Source organism: Myotis daubentonii, chromosome X (genome assembly GCF_963259705.1).
Source record: "Myotis daubentonii chromosome X, mMyoDau2.1, whole genome shotgun sequence".
Taxonomy (NCBI): Eukaryota; Metazoa; Chordata; class Mammalia; order Chiroptera; family Vespertilionidae; genus Myotis; species Myotis daubentonii.
In genome coordinates, this window is record NC_081861.1 from 126,636,649 (window position 1) to 126,655,316 (window position 18,668).

The 18,668-nt window shown below is 40.6% G+C and overlaps 1 protein-coding gene across 1 annotated transcript in view; it reads right to left on the reverse strand.

The window, feature by feature from the left end:
• The window catches only part of PHEX (phosphate regulating endopeptidase X-linked), a 195,036-nt gene that overhangs the window by 122,484 nt on the left and 53,884 nt on the right, over window positions 1-18,668 (reverse strand). The window contains exons 10-11 of the mRNA XM_059679129.1: window positions 10,196-10,289; window positions 6,876-7,004 (exon numbers count right to left, since the gene is read on the reverse strand). Of these exons, the coding sequence (XP_059535112.1) occupies window positions 6,876-7,004; window positions 10,196-10,289 (223 nt within the window). The remainder of the gene's footprint in view (window positions 1-6,875; window positions 7,005-10,195; window positions 10,290-18,668) is intronic.

The window sequence follows — 18,668 nt, forward strand, 5'->3', positions numbered from 1 at the left end:
TTTAGAGAGAAGCAAGGGAATAGAGCACTGGCTTAAAGCTAGATCATCTTGGCTTAAAACCTACAAAAACCATTTTTAGGCTGTATGTTCTCCGGAAATTTACTCTCTGAACCTCCATTTCCTCATCTGGAAAATGGAGGCAGTAATAGCAGTAATAGGTCCATTGTGAGGATTGAATGAGTAAACATATGGAAAGCACTTAGAAGAGTGCCAGACATTCAGTTAAACCTCAGTCAAAGTTAACTACTTTATTGCCACTGCCATATTTTTTAAAACATTATAGCCTGACCATCACAGTCACACTAGACCCCTGGAGACCATCCCTTCCCAGCCATCACTGGAATCTTAACCTGCCCTCCATGGATGTGGATATCTATGTGGGAGCATTTATTCACATATTACAGATATCAATTCTCAATAATAAAAAGGAAATGGAAGAGGAAAATTACAAGTAATAACTTTAGAAATCCCTTTTCCCCCCATGTACACACATACCCCTCCCTAATCCTCTCTCCAGTCATGTAGAGGTCATGAACATACAGAACAGGGTGTGTCACAGTGGCACTGGAGCAACATCTCTATTTACAGTGACAATGCATCGTGGATTCACTAAAGGAGTCCCACTTTCATACTCTGTGTATAACTTTCCACACAATGTGTTAAATATTCAGCTAATATGCTATATTGTAAAATTATGCATGATCTTCAACTAAATAACAAAAAGTTAAAGAAGTTCTCTGAAATACAAGGTCCTGATTTGGAGTTCTGAAGATTGGGGAGAGAATGTTAGTGTTTAAAAGCACAACATTGTATTCCCCAGGATATATTAAGTTTGGCTTCCAAAGTATTGACCAAGATTTAAAATGTGGGAGTTTTTTTGACCCTGTGATCCCACTTCTAGGAATATATCCCAAGAAACCAGAAACACCAATCAGAAAGGATATATACACCCATATGTTCATAGCAGCACAATTCACCATAGCTAAGATTTGGAAACAGCCTAAGTGCCCATCAGCAGATGAATGGATTAGAAAACTGTGGTACATCTACACAATGGAATACTATGCTGCTGTAAAAAAGAAGGAATTCTTACTATTTGCAACAGCATGGATAGAACTGGAGAGCATTATGCTAAGTGAAATAAGCCAGTCAGAGAGAAAGATAAATACCACATGATCTCACTCATTCATGGATAATAAAGACCATTATAAACTTATGAACAATAATAGATACAGAGGCAGAGCTGCCTCAAACAGATTGTCAAACTGCAGCTGGAAGGCCAGGGAGGGCTGGGGGGCAGGCGGGAGGGGGGTAAGAGATCAACCGAAGGACTTATATGCATGCATATAAGCATAACCAATGGACATAAGACACTGGGGGGTAGGGGAGGCCAGGGGATTGTCAAGGGCAGGAAAAAAAGGAGACATATGTAATACTCTTTGTAATACTTTAAGCAATAAAACAATAAAAAATTAAACAAAATAAAATAAAATGTGGGAGTTTTCACATAAAAATCCATATTTCTGACTTTTCTAAAAAACAAAACAAAAAAACACTCCAGAATCCTTGCAACCCTTGATGGGCATCTGCATGAAGACAGCCAGAGCTGGATCGTGGGTAGCACATGCATGTCTCTCCACCATTATTGTGTCCCAGACACTGAGCCCCAGAGACAATTACCATTCATCACTGGACTTGCCCTGGTTTTTGCTGATACCCAGCCAGCTTTGCTCATGTATGTTAGTTAATGTTCCTAATTGACTGTGTGGGTATTTGAGCTTGGATCCTCTGGCTTTTGATTGAGTTCTTTGCACTCCCAGACACTAAACATCTTTTAACATGCAGACTCCACCCAACCCAGTCCCTGATCCAACAAGAACCAAGCCTCCAAGATGCTTACATCAGAGTAGGGTCTGGAATTCCTCTCCTCCTCTAAGCTGGTATGCCAGAGAACCTGAAACATCCTCATCAAGTAGCAGCTTGGCTCCCACTCCTATTCCCAGGCCATGAATCCTGGTATTGTTTGAGTCCTTCCCTGCTGATGTTAGAGTCCTCCATGAAACCTGGCAGGTCAGGAACCAAGGACCTCACCTTCCCAGCCCTGGCTACTAGCACCTGCTCACCCAGGGACTGAGCTCTGCTACACTGAACTCACAAGATCCCTCTTCAATTCATTAGATGGTCACTGTTCAATATGGTAACCACATGTCCAATATAACAGCTATGCATGGCAATTGATATGTGGCTAATCCAAACTGAGATGTGCTACAAGTATAAAATACATATGGGGTTTCAAAGACTTAGTATGAAATGAAGTATATAAACTATAACACTAATAACTTTTACATTATTTACTTGTTTAAATGCTCTCTCCCAAACTCTATGATAAAGGGTGCCAACCAGAAGCAACCCTGTCATTAAGAGGCTATAGAAACAGAAATACTGAGAAGCAGGAAGTCCCTTGGAGAAACCTAGGTACCAGTTTTCCAAGGAAAACTAGATATTTGGAGGTGTGGGGGCCTGGAGGCCCTCACACAGGGTTTGGGACAGTCCATTTAAACCAATTTGAACCAGGGAAAAGTTTCAATGATCTGAAAACTGAAGAGGTTCCTTGTATTAATGCAATGGACTTTCATAAATGAAGTACTGCTGTCCAACTCAGCAGCCTGCCCTGCTCACATGAATCACCAGGACAGGGTTTTTTAGTGGTTAACTGCAAATGAATGATGTGAAAGCCTTGCTACTCCAAGTATGATCCCTAGAATTGCAACATCAGCATCACTTGGGAGCTTGTGATGCAAATTCTTGGGTCTTACCCCAGACCCAAGTTAAAAAGATCCTTGTTAAATGCAATGAGATCCTCCTGTGATTCCTGTAGAAGTCAGAGTTCGAGAAATACCTGAAGTTTAACCTTCTGACTGTGTTCATTTGCTTAACAACAGATTTTTGTAAATAAAACAAAGGCAGCCTTCCTTCTAAGTTAGAGTCTCTGGAATTTGTCCCATTGGGGATCTTTCTGTTTTCCTTTGGGCTGGAGCTCATAATAAAAAATATTTTTCATGTAAATAAATCAGTACTTCCAGGTAGTTCTTGAATGGGAGCCCTGTAGCAGGGTATAAAAAGCCAGATATTTCTCATGTAAGTTTCCAATTTAAGTTTTCCCTGAGGCAAACAGCTTCAGCGTAAGGGATGCAAATAAATTTATGCATAATAGATGAGTATCTTTGTTAACTATCACACTACCTCCATGGCCATGTACATCAAAATAAGGGGGGGGGTAGGAATGCCAAAATCTACTTTGTTTTAGAATGTCACACTCTAACACATGAAAATGAAACTTTCACACCAAAACTGAGAAAAACAAATTAATCCACATACCTTTCATATTACTTAAAATTCTTCTACTGCCAAAAAAGTTCCACTATATTAAAAAAAAACCATTTTCCCTTAATTGTTTTTATATCCTTCCAAGAGGTTATGTTACCACTGTGATTATCTGATAAATTTCAACCCATTTACTCCAACCAAGGAGTGAAAGAAAGCACACAATGGGAATATTGAGTATTTTGAAATAAGACATTAATTCTTCAGTGGAATTATTTGCAAGAAGAGGACTTGTAGGTTCAAATATAAAATCTCAAACATGGCTTAATTCTCCAAAGTATCAAAAGACATCAAAAATCCAGGTAAACGTATTTAGATTTATGGCATTCCAAAACGAACTTCAACACATAATACATAGTTATGCATTACATATCAACACATAATACCAACCAGTTGGTATTATCATGTAGCATCCCATAATACCAACCATGTGAAATAGCATAACAGACTTTCTTTTCTCTTTGCCTCTAAATTCAAGCTGCTGTTTGCCTTTAAATTCAACCTGCATCCAAGCTGCTCATATATTTGTATATGGTTGACTATAATGTACTCTTATTACTGAAGGGGAGCAAAATATACCACCCCAAAATATGCCTCTTTGTCAGAGTAATTATTTGGGGCTGATTAGTTTTGAGAGGCCCCAGACACAAGAGAAGCTCTAAAAATAGAGAAGTTACCTTTTTGTGAGAGAAATTAACGTTTGCAACAAAAACCTCCATTATAAGGGTGTCTGCCTCTGTGTACCATGAAGAAAAGGATGACTAAGTCTCCGGAAACCCTTATCACTAGAGAAGGCACAACAACCTTACCTTCCTTTACTGTGCTTTTCCTGGTCACCTCCCATAACTGCCCCTCCCACTCCAACATCTTTTGTCTTTAGCTGGGGATGGTATTTAAGGTGGTGCTTTGGCCTATTTCCGGGAATTAATATTTCTGGGTCTCTCCCATGTACTAGTATACAGGAGGTGTACATGTTACTAAACTTCTGTTTATTTTTCTCCTATTAACTGGTCTTTGATTATGGGGGATCTTAGCCAAGAACCTAAAAGGATAGGGGGGAAATCATTTTTTCCTCCCTTACATTAGTTAATCATGCCTAGATATTTTGTTTCATGCCCTTTGTAATAAATATTTCTTCACAGCCCTAGCCTGTTTGGTTCAGTGGATAGAGCGTCAGCTTGAGGACTGAAGGGTCCCAGGTTAAATTCCAGTCAAGAGCACATGCCCAGGTTGCAGGCTCAATCCCCAGTATGGGGCATGCAGGAGGCAGCCGATCAGTGATTCTCTCTCATCATTGATGTTTCTATCTTTCTCTCCCTCTCCCATCCTCTCTGAAATCAGTAAAAAAACAAAAACAAAAAAAAACATATTAAAACAATACACAGCTTCCTCCAATGCAGCTGAAACAGATGAACAAGAACGTACTGCCAAGGTAAGGAATCTCTTTAAATGTATGAACTTCAAACTCACCTCGACCTTTACTGCCTCCAGGCAGCCATACTGCATTTCCTCAGTTTTCTCATTCTCCCACTCCCCTGGACAACTATTTCACACCTTCTCCTCTCCCCACCAACCTTCAAATACTGTCCTAAACTCAAAATTTATATACCCTCCTGCCTCCTTGACATCTTCACTTGGAAGTCTAATAAATCTCAAATTTGACAGGGACAAAACTAAACTCCTGATCTCCTCTTCCAAACCTGGCCTTCCCACAGTATTCCCCTTATCTATTAACAACTCCATACTTCCACTTAATCAGACTCAAAGCTCTTACTCTCAGATCCCTCATCCGATCTGTCAGCAATCAACTCTACACTTCTGAATATATTCAGAATCCACCCCCTTCTCACACTCCTACTGCTACCACCTAGTTCAAGCCACTTTCATCTCTGGCCTAGTGCCTCCAGCAGTCTCCTAACTCCTCCCTGCTTCTATCCTTGATGCCCTAGAGCAGTGATGGCGAACCTTTTGAGCTGGGCGTGTCAGCATTTTGAAAAACCCTAACTTAACTGTGGTGCCGTGTCACCTATAGAAATTTTTTGATCTTTGCAACCATAGTAAAACACTTATATTTTTGATATTTATTTTATATATTTAAATGCCATTTAACAAAGAAAAATGAACCAAAAAAATGAGTTCGCGTGTCACCAGTTCGCCATCACTGCCCTATAGTCTCTTCTGAACAAAACCGCCAGGGTGATCCTCTCAACATAAGTCAGGTGACATCAGGCCTCTGCTTAAAAGCCTGCCTTCGATCTCCACTTCACTCAGGGTAGAGCCAACATTCTTACAATGACCTACAGGCCTTACAAAATGCCATCATCCCTATTACTGCTCTGACCTCGGAGTCTATTTCCCTCACCTTCATTCCTCCCACTCCAGTCTTGTGGACCTCCCTGCTATTCCTAGATCTCTCCAGGCACATCCCTGCCTTATAGCTTTTGCTGTTCCTTCTGACTAGAACACTGTTCCCCCAGATAGTTGCCATACCTAATTTCTCGCCTCCTCCACATCTGTGACTAATGTCATCTTCACAGTGAGGTTTTTCTTGACCATCCTATTTAATCCTACAACACAATCCATACACCCACACTTTCTGGCATGCCTGATTCCTCTTTACCCTAGCTCCTTTCTCATTTTTCCAGAGTTATTGTCATCTTCTAACACACCTGTTAATTTATACATTGTGTTTTCTACTGTCTACCCCACTTCCATTTGGATGTCAACTCAGTGAGGTCTGCTTTGTTTTCTTATGTATCCCATGGCCTAGAACAGTGTCTATATTCAGCATATAGCAGGTGTTCAATAAATCTTTTTTGACTGACTAAATGAAACTTAACCTCACCTCTTATTAAATGTATTTGGCTGGGCCATTAATGCCAGTGCATCAATTACAAACAGCCAGGGACCACAGGTACCTAGAAATTCATTACACAGTTCTTTCCACTTTCATATGTTTAGAAATTTCCAAAATAAAGGGTTTCTTTTTAAGTTTATGAACAAAATAGACACAACGTGTTTTCTGTGAGATAAGTGTCACGCCCCTTTATTTTTTAGAAAACAGTATAAGGAGAGAAGAAAAAAACCTGCATCTTATTTTTAAGCCACTTAAAAATTGTTAAATAAAATTGTTAAATATATTGCAAATCACTCCATCTCTGGGCCTCTGGCTTCCTCATCTCTAAAACAGAGAGTCCTGACAGGAAAAACCCCTACCTTTTGTAATTACAATAGTTCAAATATCCAATCATAAAATTATCTAGGCCCTTTTTTTCCTAAGCATAGACTTCACACATTTAATTTCTCCAGGGGAAATTCTGACTCTATGTGGCTTGATTTCATACTTTTCTCAGTACTAAATTTCTTCATTTTCATGATTACATTCTGTGTTTGAGTTTTTAGTCAATATGAAACTGATAGCAGGCTGTTGGCCATATCCATGTCAGATCTGGTTAGCTGCCATTGGCTTTGAGTTGGGGAGCAGCACTTACCATCTCCTTCTTATCTTCCTGGAAGTGCACATCCACAAACATTTTTCCAACAACATAAGGAAGGGCACTTTCGATAAAGTTTACACATTTGTCCCATTGAGGCAACAAAGTTGTCGTCCCCTGGATTACCTGTGGGAGACAATCAATCCAGATTTAGTTTCACTTGGATGAAACCTATGGCTGAAAAAAAAAATCAACAACCTGAAGAAAACAGTCTATGAAACAGTGCACATCCCACCCATATACATGAGTCTGATAGTAGAGCCAAAGGTAAAATCAGATGAAGAAAAAATTCTGCTTGTCCCCAGGTATATTTAAATTGAAATAAAGCCCTAGCCAGTTTGGCTCAGTGGATAGAGCATCGGCCTGGGGACTGAAAGGTCCTGGGTTCCATTCCAGTCAAGGGCATGTACCTTGGTTGCAGGCTCCTCCCCTGCCTGGGCCCTGGTCGGGGTGTGCAGGAGGCAACCAATCCATGTTTCTCTCACATCGATATTTCTATTTCCCTCTCCCTTCCACTCTCTCTAAAAATCAATGGAAAAAATATCCTCAAGTGAGGATTAAAACCAAATAAAAACATTTTGACAGTGGGAATAATGTAACTGTCCATCCCTTCCAATTTATCCCATTAAACAAAGGATCTAGAAGCATAGCTTTTCTGCAGTTTACAGGGATGTGGCGGGATGCTATCCAAATGTCCAGGGAATATTTAATATCCACTGAGAACTTAAGCTCCACCAAGAAAGGTCTAGAATCAATAGGGGATCCAAGTTCCTGCCCAGTGAGGGTTTCCTTGTTCTGGGCAGAAACTCACAAGGCAGACCAGGAGAACATGGCCCACCATGAACAGCGCAGGAAGCATATTTACATTGTGTCATAACAAAGAACACACTGGTAACCAAGGAAAATCCAGATGTAAATGTTTTTCCCATCTGTCCCAATTAAATCATTATAAGAAAATATTTACAAACAAGTAAGGAGGTTCCAAAACAGGATTTGCAGGCTCAAAGGTTTACTCTTAGGGATGAAAGCAAAGAAATAAATATTATTTAATTGCACTCGGAGGTTGAGCGTTCAGAGCACTCAAAATGTAAAGTGAAGGCAGGCAGTAAGGAAGGGAGGCCCTGAGAATGGTGGCTGGAGGCGTCCCTTGAACAATGTTAGACCCAGGTTGTTGGCACAAAGCAAATGGGATTAATGTTTAAGTTCATCTATTCTTCCTCTACTCTCTGGTCACACAACCCCTCTCAGAAGTAAGGAATGCATCTATTTTTAAAACCTCTAGAGAGAACGACTCTACAACTTTCTCTGGCAATTCAATATTATATTTAGCACTTTACACTCAAGAAACATCCCCTCATACCTAACCTCAAAATTTTCACACTCTACTTCTTATACCTCTCTCTCTGACACTCTTCACAGTGGGGGTAGAGAACAGCTGGGTACCATCTTTTATGTGACCCATAGGAGTTAAATATATATACATATATATATGAAATCTGCTAGTTTTGTAGTTTAATCCTTTGATATGACCTCAATATATATAGTTGTTTTATGCTGTTCTATATAAAGCTCAATAGTCTAGTGACTTTGAAAGGCCAAAATATATTCAAAATAACTGTGTTACTCCTCAAGAGTAATGACCCACTAAGAATTTCTGTATTTACCAGTTTCTGTAATAACTAAAACATTTGTGAAATGAAACCACAGCTTATAGAATTCATCATTCAAATACAGAGAAAAAATATTTTTTAAAGTCACTAAATTCTTAAAATGTTACTTTTTAAAAATATATTTGTATTGATTTCAGAGAGGGAGAAGGAGAGAGAGATAGAAACATCAACGATGAAAGAGAATCATTGATCGGCTGCCTCCTGCAAGCCCCCCACTGGGGATCAAGCCCGCAACTTGGACATGTTCCCTTGACTGGAATCAAACCTGGGACCCCCCAGTTCACAGGCCGATGCTCTATCCACTGAGCCAAACCAGCTAGGGCTTAAAATGTTACTTTTTTTAAAAAGCCACAAAATTCTTAAGTCCTCTAGTGGTGGGAGAATTATTCAGACAAAAACCTCCAAAACATCCCTAGCCAGTTTTGCTCAATGGATAGAGCTGCGGCCTGCAGACTGAAGGGTCCCAGGTTTGATTCCGGTCAAGGGCAGGTACCTTGGTTGCAGGCTCCCCCTCCCCGCACCGGGCCGGGTCCTGGTCAGGGTACGTGCAGGAGGCAACTGATCAATGTGTTTCTCTCACATTGATGTTTCTCTCTGTTTTTCCCTCTCTCTTACGCTTCCTAAAAATCAACAGAAAAATATCCTAGGGTGAGGATTAAAAAAAGAACCTCTAAAACAAAGACAAGCGTTAACCCCAATGAGAATAAGAGTGGCAGAGAAGAAAAAGTGTTTCAGACAGTTGAATGAGGTCTCCCAGGAATCTAGATTTAGGCTTCTTTGGCCTAGCAGAGTTAAGAGAGATTCTAAGGTTGAAGATCAAGATAAAATTAAAGATGAAACTCTATGTCTAAATTAAGGATGAAACTTTACTATCTAATACATATGCCATGCACATTTTAAATATTCAGAATACTAAAATGAAAATAGTTACAAATACATCACTAAGAAATATTAAAACTATAATTAGAGAGAACCAGTTAAAAACACTGGGGGCCCTTGTTGGGGGTTAATGGGGGGGATGAGGACACATTTGTAAAACCTTAACTAATAATAAAAAAAATTTAAAAAAAACACAAAAAAATAAAAACACTGGGGGCCCTTGGCCGGTATGGGTCACTTGGTTGGGCATAATCCCTTGCACCAAGTCTGCCAGTTCCATTCCCAGTCAGGGTACATGCCTGGGTTGCAGGCTTGATTCCTGGTAGGGAAAGTGCAGGAGGCAACCGATCAACGTTTCACTCTCACATCGATGTTTTTCCTTCTCCTTCTCCTTTCCTCTCTCTCAAAAAAATCAATAAAAGTAGTTAAAAGAAAAAAAAAACACATGGGAAAAAATGGGAATAAATTGACGAAAGATGGAGTGTGAAAACAATGTGATGTCCCAAGTATTGCCCTAAATATCTTTACATAGCCTCATCAACTATATATATTGAGGTCATAGCAAAGGGCCATAACTGCACCTTACTCTAAGTCTCTATGTACCTCAATAAAAATAAAGAAAGAAACGAAAAAAAAGTAGAGCTTGGCCTGCAAAACTCCCTCTGTCCAATTCCTGAAGATGATTTTTATTGGATTAGCTAATATATAAACTATTCCTGCATGTAAAGTTATCAAGTGATGTAACATTGCAATCTTTTTAAAACTTACCCTTGAGAATTCCAGCCACCTATACTGAAAGCGCCTGCTAAGGTTTGGAATTCTGGAATAAACCATCCTCCACACCAAATAGTTGGCAATGGTCCTGTTAACAGAGAGATGCACATTTATTATATTTAGGTTGCTATCTGATGCTCTGCAAAACACCTTAGGGAAAACTGTTGGCAAAGCCCCTTGGAGGAATCTCTTGCTTATTTAAAAAAAAAAAAAAAAAGCTGCAGAACTTTCACTTGAAAAATGACATAAGATGATACAATGTCAATACACTTAACCACAATTGGCTTGCTTTTCACCAACTACTACAGATAGATGAAATGAATATTCCATCTCCAGGCCTCATTTGTGAACATTTTGCTTTCCCTCTCAGGGCATGGAGTCCACTATTGCCCAGTGTTTCATGTCTAGAAATTGTCCACACCCACACCTTTGAATTATTAGGCGACTTGATAAAAATGCAGATGAATTCTTATCTTTGGAACAAACAGCAATATATTGGCTAATACCAATTATCTAGAATTGCACCCTGGTTCTATGCTTACTAGATATGTGAGCTTGGGCATGTGAGCTTGGGTTAAGAACCTTGCTGATGTTATCATCCTTTGTCATACAATGGGGATGACTCCTACCTTACACGGTTATTGTGAGGTTAATATAAATTAAGAACATACTTGGAAAATTATAAATTCCAGATTTCTGTTGTTGTTATTCACTTCCAAACATATAAACAAACCCAAATGCTCGTGTAATACTCATAATACATATCTTAAAAATCCATTACACTCTATCAAGTGTTGCCTTTTTCCATAAGCAAAAGATGCCTTGACCTCAGAGGATGTGTGACCTGAGTTAACTTCTAACTCAACAGTGATGATGAATTTTTAATGACCCATCTCCTCCCAGCTGTGCCATTATCACAGTGACTAATAACACACATTCCTGAGACAGCTCTTGAGTCAGACAGTCATGTGAGAGCAGTGTGACATGATGATGATAACTGGGCCATCAAGAACAACCCACATTTGTACTAGATTTACGGGGGTGATTGCTTTGTAAGTTATATAAATGTCTAATCACTATGCTGAATATCTGAAACTAATATAATATTGTATGTCAACTGCAATTGAAATATTAAAAAATATTTTTTTAAAAGAACGCTCTCATTTGCCTGGCACTCTAACCCAGTAAACGTGCACTCCTAGCAATAAAGTGTTTTTTCAGCATATAGCCAATATATGTATAGTTATTTTCATTTACATAGAGATAAGCTATTGGACTAACATATTACAAATGTTTTTGACAAATGCAGAAATAGAAATTTTGAAAGTTAAAGTGAAATAAAGATGTTTTCAAAAATCATTAGTTCTTCAAATACCATTAGTTAATCCTTCCAGACACATTATCCATATAGGATTAGGATTATAATGACAGTGGCTGTAAATCCCTATTTCATATAGTCTTCTTGGGTATTTCAAAACATTTTGGCCCATGGCCTTGTCATATCTGGTTAGACCACCACTGTTTTTAGCTTGTCATCTGGCTAACCAAGATGACAAACTTGAGTAGAAAAAGAGGCGCTTCTGCCATTTTCTTGCCACTCACTTGTGCTTACTTTACTAGTAATGGCTTCAATTCCTGTTTCTCCGCAAGAATTTTTAAAGTCATTTGTCCATTTTTGGTAGGGGAATAAACTAGATAATACAATTTATAAACCTACATATATATATATAAATAGTTTGAAATTATTTTCCATATATCTAATAAAAACAAACTACTGCGGGTGACACTACCCCCACGCCCTGTGTGTGCCATACCGATCAAATGCAGAGTTTGTGGCCACCTATATAGAATATAAAACCTAATTATTTTTTTCAAAAAAACCAGGCATATACAAGTTTTCAGATTTTCTCTTGAATTCAGTGGATATTATTGGGATATGTGCACTCCTTCTCAGAAGCCCCTGTTCCTATCAGTAAAGTCTAGCCCTTATCCATGCTCTGAGGCTACTACAATAAATATGTAGTTTTAGATCATTCCCTTGGATCTTTTCAGTTCACATCCCTACTCCTGAGCAAGACAAGAAGTGCTCACTGAGCATTTACTGCTGCCCAAGTATTGTTCCAGATGCCATGAGGAATGTAAAGAAATAGGAATCCAGGGCCTACATTCAGAGAACTTAGAGTCTAGTTGGGGGACACAGGACTTCAGATTTCAGCTTGTTCATATAATCAGGTTTCTGAATTGAAGGCACACACAATAAGAACATATGAGATCCTCCTTTCACTCAATCAGCACATTCTTGGCACCTAGAATTGTACTAATAGTTCTAGGTACTGGGGAGATGGAAAGGCAAGAAAGATATAGTCATTGATCTCTTGAAGCTTTTAGCTGAGCAGGGGAAATGAGGCAAGCACATCAAGAATGTTTTGGCAGCCCTAACCAGTTTGGCTCAGTGGATAGAGCGTCGGCCTGCAGACTGAAGGGTCCTAGGTTCGAATCCAATCGGGGGCATGTACCTTAGTTGCGGGCATATCCCCAGTGGGGGGGGGGGTGCAGGAGGCAGATGATCGATATTTCTCTCTCATCAATGTTTCTAACTCTCTATCCCTCTCCCCTCCTCTCTGTAAAAAAACAATAAAATATATTTTAAAAAATGCTTTGGCAGACACTGGCATCCAAAAGTATGTGCCGGACACTTCACAGCTCAAACTGAGGGATGAGAGTAAGCACCATGAGAGGGACAGGGCCTGGGCTGTGCCCAAAGGCTGGAAGGCTCAGGGGTGTGAAGCAAGAACATGAACTGTAGACAAGCTAAATAATGTAGGAATAGCTTGTCTGGAGGGGATGGTGAGCAGGGTCATCACTCTCGGAGACAAAAGGCCAGCTGCAGTAAGGGAGACACAGGCAACAATCAGGGTCCAGGGTAGAGAATGTCAATGGGGCAGAGCCTGACCCTAACACAAAGTCCGTATGTTCTTCAATCTTAGAATACTGCTTGTTGGGTGTGACAGCTATGCCGGATCCATAGGTACAGATTAGAAGGTCCCTGGCCAGCAGATATCCTATGTGAATTCAAAAAACATTCCCTCAAGGGAGCAGTGATAAGCCAGATTAACTAGGGACACTGTTAGGAGGGGCCTGATGGCAGTAGAAAAGACATGGTGGTAGAAGCATACTGAAGATTTAGAAGTGTGGGCCTTTCCAGCTCCCTTGAAATCATATGGCATTTTCTAGAATCCCCACAGCAATTGCTATAGAAGAGATATTATTGTACCCATTTTACATACAAGGAAACTTGAGGCCTAGAACCATTAAGTAACTCCTCATTATTATATAGTCAGTGGGTCTCCAACTTAGTAAAATCACCTGGGGAGTTTTAAAGATCCAGATGTTCAGGCCCCTCCACACCAATTACATCAAAATCTCTAGGGTGGAACCCAACATAAATAGAACTGGTGTAATAAACGATGGAGGCTTGACCAGACTTGGGTTTGTCTAACTCTAAGCCTGTGTGCTTTTCCCCATGCTACACCGTGATGCATGAATGCCTATAATTCAGAAAAAAAATTCTAGACCAAATCACGGAGACCCCAAAATACTCTGACAAAGGCACTTAAGCAGAAATCTGTAGGTATGATGAAAGAACAGTGTGTGAGGAAAAGCCAGGAGATGGAATGCAGGAAGCTCGCACAGTAAGACAATGGTGCTGATGAGCTGCTCCAGTGTGTGATAAATACACTGACAGAACTCGGGGAGCACACAGCTGCAGAGTGCTAATATTACCAAGCCAGGAGCAGATCTGACCATAATGACTGAATTACTGCCACCTAATGCTCAGATACACCAAGAAAAAAAAAATTAGACTCAGCAACAGCACTTGAAAATAGCAAATAATATCTTTGTTTTTTCCAAAAAGCATTTTCAGCAGTATGGTGCTTTCCCCAAATGACAAGAAATAAAGTGGAGAAAAGCAAAACACCTCAGGAGAGAACCCGCCACTAACAGAGCAACAGGAAAGCATTTCCCAAAGCCTCTGACCAGGAAGATGTTTTTAAAGAAGCTTCTGCTGCCCTTTGTTCTCAACTAACATCAGTGGCAACTAACATTTGTATTTCATTTCAAAGATCATAAAGTACCTTTTATTAAAAATATATATTTTATTGATTTTTCACAGAGCGGAAGGGAGAGGGATAGAGAGTCAGAAACATCAATGAGAGAGGAACATTGATCAGCTGCCTCCTGCACACCTACTACTGGGGATGTGCCCGCAACCAAGGTACATGCCCTTGGCCGGAATCGAACCTGGGACCTATCAGTCCGCAGGCCGACGCTCTACCCACCGAGCCAAACCGGTTAAAGCAAAGTACCTTTTTTGATCCTCATTACCGATGTTATGGGGTGGTTATTATTATTATCTCCATTTTCAGATGAAGAAAACAAAGGTCAAAGGTCAAGGGACTTCCAAGGATGTGTCAAATCTGGGACTAACATTTGGTCCTCAGATTCCAGAGCTTGCATTTGCTCCTCTCAGTCATACTCCCTAAGGTGAACCAGTTTCTTCTCAAAGGTTCTCAAAGCCAAAGAAATCTCCCTAAATCCTAGAGGCTGCTCAGAGGTATGCCTAGGGCTGTGATTCCCAAGTTGTGTCCCTAACCCAGCAACTTCAGCATCACCTGAGAACTTGTTAGAAAATTCCTGGGCCTGCCCCAGAGCAACTGAATCAGTAACTGTGGGGTGGGGCTCAGCAGTATGTTTTAACAAGCCCTCTGGGGGTATTCTGATGACTGTCAGGTTTGAGAACCACTGATCTAGGAAAACTCCATCTCCTCATCTTTCTGCACACACAGCTAAACTAGGACTTTCTAAATCCCAGATTCTGTATTCCTAACAAGCTCTCAGGCGAGGCCAATATTGCTCTCCATGGGCCATACTTTGAACAGTGAGGCCCTAGATCACCATCAGCATTGCTGAACCCTATAAGAGGTCCACAGAACAACACATTTTCCAGGTAAGCCTCTAGGACAGTGGTTCTCAACCTTCTGGCCCTTTAAATACCGTTCCTCATGTTGTGACCCAACCATAAAATTATTTTCGTTGCTACTTCATAACTGTAATGTTGCTACTGTTATGAATCATAATGTAAATATCTGATATGCAGGATGGTCTTAGGCGACCCCTGTGAAAGGGTCATTTGACCACCAAAGGGGTCGCAACCCGCAGATTGAGAACCGCTGCTCTAGGAGCACCTGTGCAACAAGAGTCATCTCACTTTAATGTACACTGTGCATGCTTTATATGAAAATAAAATTGAGGACAGAAAAGATCACAGAGGCTTGGCAAAAGCTCCCAGAGTCTGCTTTAGGCCAGGCTGCTAAAGTACGGGTTGCGCGCGCACACACACACACAGAAGATCCCAAGTCGAATTTCTCTGACCTCATCTTTCCTCAGCCTCCCCCTCCCATTCTTGCTCCTCAGACCAAATAAGATGGAATCTAAGACAACCTCAAGTCAGGAGTGGGTGGAAGAACTGAAGGGAGGCAGAAGGGGATGGAAGTCTGCAGCACCCATCACCCAGTGATGTGCTAGACCTGTGGTCGGCAAACTGCGGCTCGTGAGCCACGTGCGGCTCTTTGGCCCCTTGAGTGTGGCTCTTCCTAAGCCTTAGGAGTACCCTAATTAAGTTAATAACAATGTACCTACCTATATAGTTTAAGTTTAAAAATTTGGCTCTTCAAAGAAATTTCAATTGTACTGTTGATATTTGGCTCTGTTGACTAATGAGTTTGCCGACCACTGTGCTAGACAACTGGCTTGCCAAGAAAAACTTGATCTGTAGCATTTGCCGATTTCCAGGTTGTAACTATTCCCAAGCCAGGAACAGATCTGACTATAATGACTGAATTACAGCCACCTAATGCTCAGACACATCAAAAATTAGAGTTGATTTCAAACTATGCATGTGATCTCACTCCACATGGAGTTGGAAAGACATGCCCGTTACTTGAGGGACCCAGCACATCACTGCATCTTCACGCCCCCTTTCCACCTTGAACTCCAACTCCGTTTCCCTATAGGCAGCCTCCATGTCAAGCCCTCAAATGGCCCTGCCCTGGCCACCTACTTCCTTGTCCCTCAAGGGCCAACACAATTTCTGGAACAACCTCTGGAGGATCTCACTGCTCTAGTTTTGAACCAACTTTCAGAGTCAGTGCCTCTGTCCCCAAAGCCATTCAGTCAGAAAGAGAGGCCTATTCCCACCAGGCTGGCAGGAGACATGATATAAGAGGATAAGAAGCAGTCAAGAAATAAGCAGTTGCCCTAACCGGTTTGGCTCAGTGGATAGAGCGTCGGCCTGCGGACTGAAAGGTCCCAGGTTCGATTCTGGTCAAGGGCATGTACCTTGGTTGCGGGCACATCCCCAGTAGGGGGTGTGCAGGAGGCAGCTGGTCGATGTTTCTCTCTCATCGATGTTTCTAACTCTCTATCCCTCTCCCTTCCTCTCTGTAAAAAATCAATAAAATATATTTAAAAAAAAAAAGAAAGAAGCAGCTAATACCAACCCAAGATGGTTTGGTAATCCTGAAAATTAAAGGAGAGTTGTCTGTCTCCAAACTAACAGGGAAGTGTCTGAAAGGTGTCTCATTTCCATACAGAGACATGTATGGGAAATAGACAGGACATAGAAATGAGGGTCACCTAGTTTAGAATCTCAGCTCTGCTCCCTCTAATAGGTGTGTCCTTAGGCAGGTCACTTAACCTCAGCTTCCTCATCTGTAAAACGGAAACAATATAGTTATTTTAAGGTAACTGTTAGTCATAATGGTGGTTAACATCATCATGACCCATGTGTGATTTTCACTGGCAGATTTTCAGAACAGAGGCACAGCAGAGACATCCAACTTGAGAAGGATTGGCTGTTTCTTCAAAGGTATCTCCAGGGAAGAGGTGAAAGGATGTTAAAAACCTTTCCTTTATACATCCTGAGCCCAAACCAACCCCTCAAAGCCTCCCCAGCTCTCTGGACTCTTGCTTCGAAGGCAACATGCTAGTTTCATCACTGGACATATGCAATATCCCTTTTCTACTCTCCTCTACCTGGAAAGCTCCTCCTTATTCTCTGTGGTTCTGCTTACATATCACCTCCTGGATAGTGGTGATTGGGGCATCTGGTTAATTTCTAGAAATTTTTATGAAGTATCTACTATGAAAAGCACTGTGTTAGGCCTTGAAGTTACAAAAGCAATTACAGCAGATCCTCAAATAACATTGTCTTGTTACAACCTTGATGAGATGCTATAGGAAGTGAACTCTTATTTATATCAATTAGCCTATGGTGGCCCTACCTGGTTTGGTTCAGTAGATAGAGAGCATCGGCCTGCAGACTGAAGAGTCCTGAATTCAATTCCGGTCAAGAGCACTTTCCCAGGTTGTGGGCTCGATCCCCAGTAGGGGGCATGCAGGAGGCAACCAATCAATGACTCTCTCTCATCATTGATGTTTCTATCTCTCTCTCCCTCTCCCTTCCTCTCTGACATCAATAAAAATATTTTTTTAAATCAGCCTATGGTAAAACTGGTTTCATTATATATCATTTCACTTAAAGTCATAGAACCTATGGATGACATTAAGTGAAGACTTATTATACAAGAGTGCCCACCATCAGGTGCTCACTACGTCATTTGGGGGCAGAGTGGAACAAACAAGAAAATGTCAACTCAAGAAAATTACATCATTTATGTGATATTTTGCTCCTGGGCACACAGCTTAACTATACTTCCCAGATTCTTCTGCGGTTAAATGGGTTATATGACTGTGTTCTGACCAATGAAATAGGGGTAGAAGGGATATGCACCACTTTCAGGCCTGAGCACAAAAACTTCCTCGCGATCTTCTACCCTCTCTCTTTCCCCACCTATCAGCTGAATGGAGAAGATTCCAAACATCCAGAGAAGGAAAGTCACGAGAAGAAGGAGCCTGGATTAAAGTCCCTACTTGGAAGAAAGCCATCTTATAGGGACACCCACGTTGGACCGTTCCATGAGCCAAGAGTATAATTTTTATTGTGCAAGCCAATGAGAGTTTAGAGAAACTTATTGCAGCAATTGGCATGTCCTGACTAATATGTAACTATGAGAACCCACGGGGATATTTCCTGGACTGGAATACAACACAAGTGAGGATCAAATATGATTAGCAGTATAAAAATGCACTGTGATGTGCAAATAAAGTATTAATCTTTTCAATATGTAAAGTGTCTTGAAATCTCATAAGAATATATAGGATACAAGTTGTTTTTGATGAATTGGTTTTTGAGGCATAAATTATGTGAAAGAGATGTTTTTTGTCTTTAAAACTGAAGTTTCATAATGTCTAAAGGTTATTTTATATCATGGATATACTATCTGTAGGTAACTTTTCTATCTATATATTCTTCCACTGCTGTTCACTACATTTACATCAAGTTATC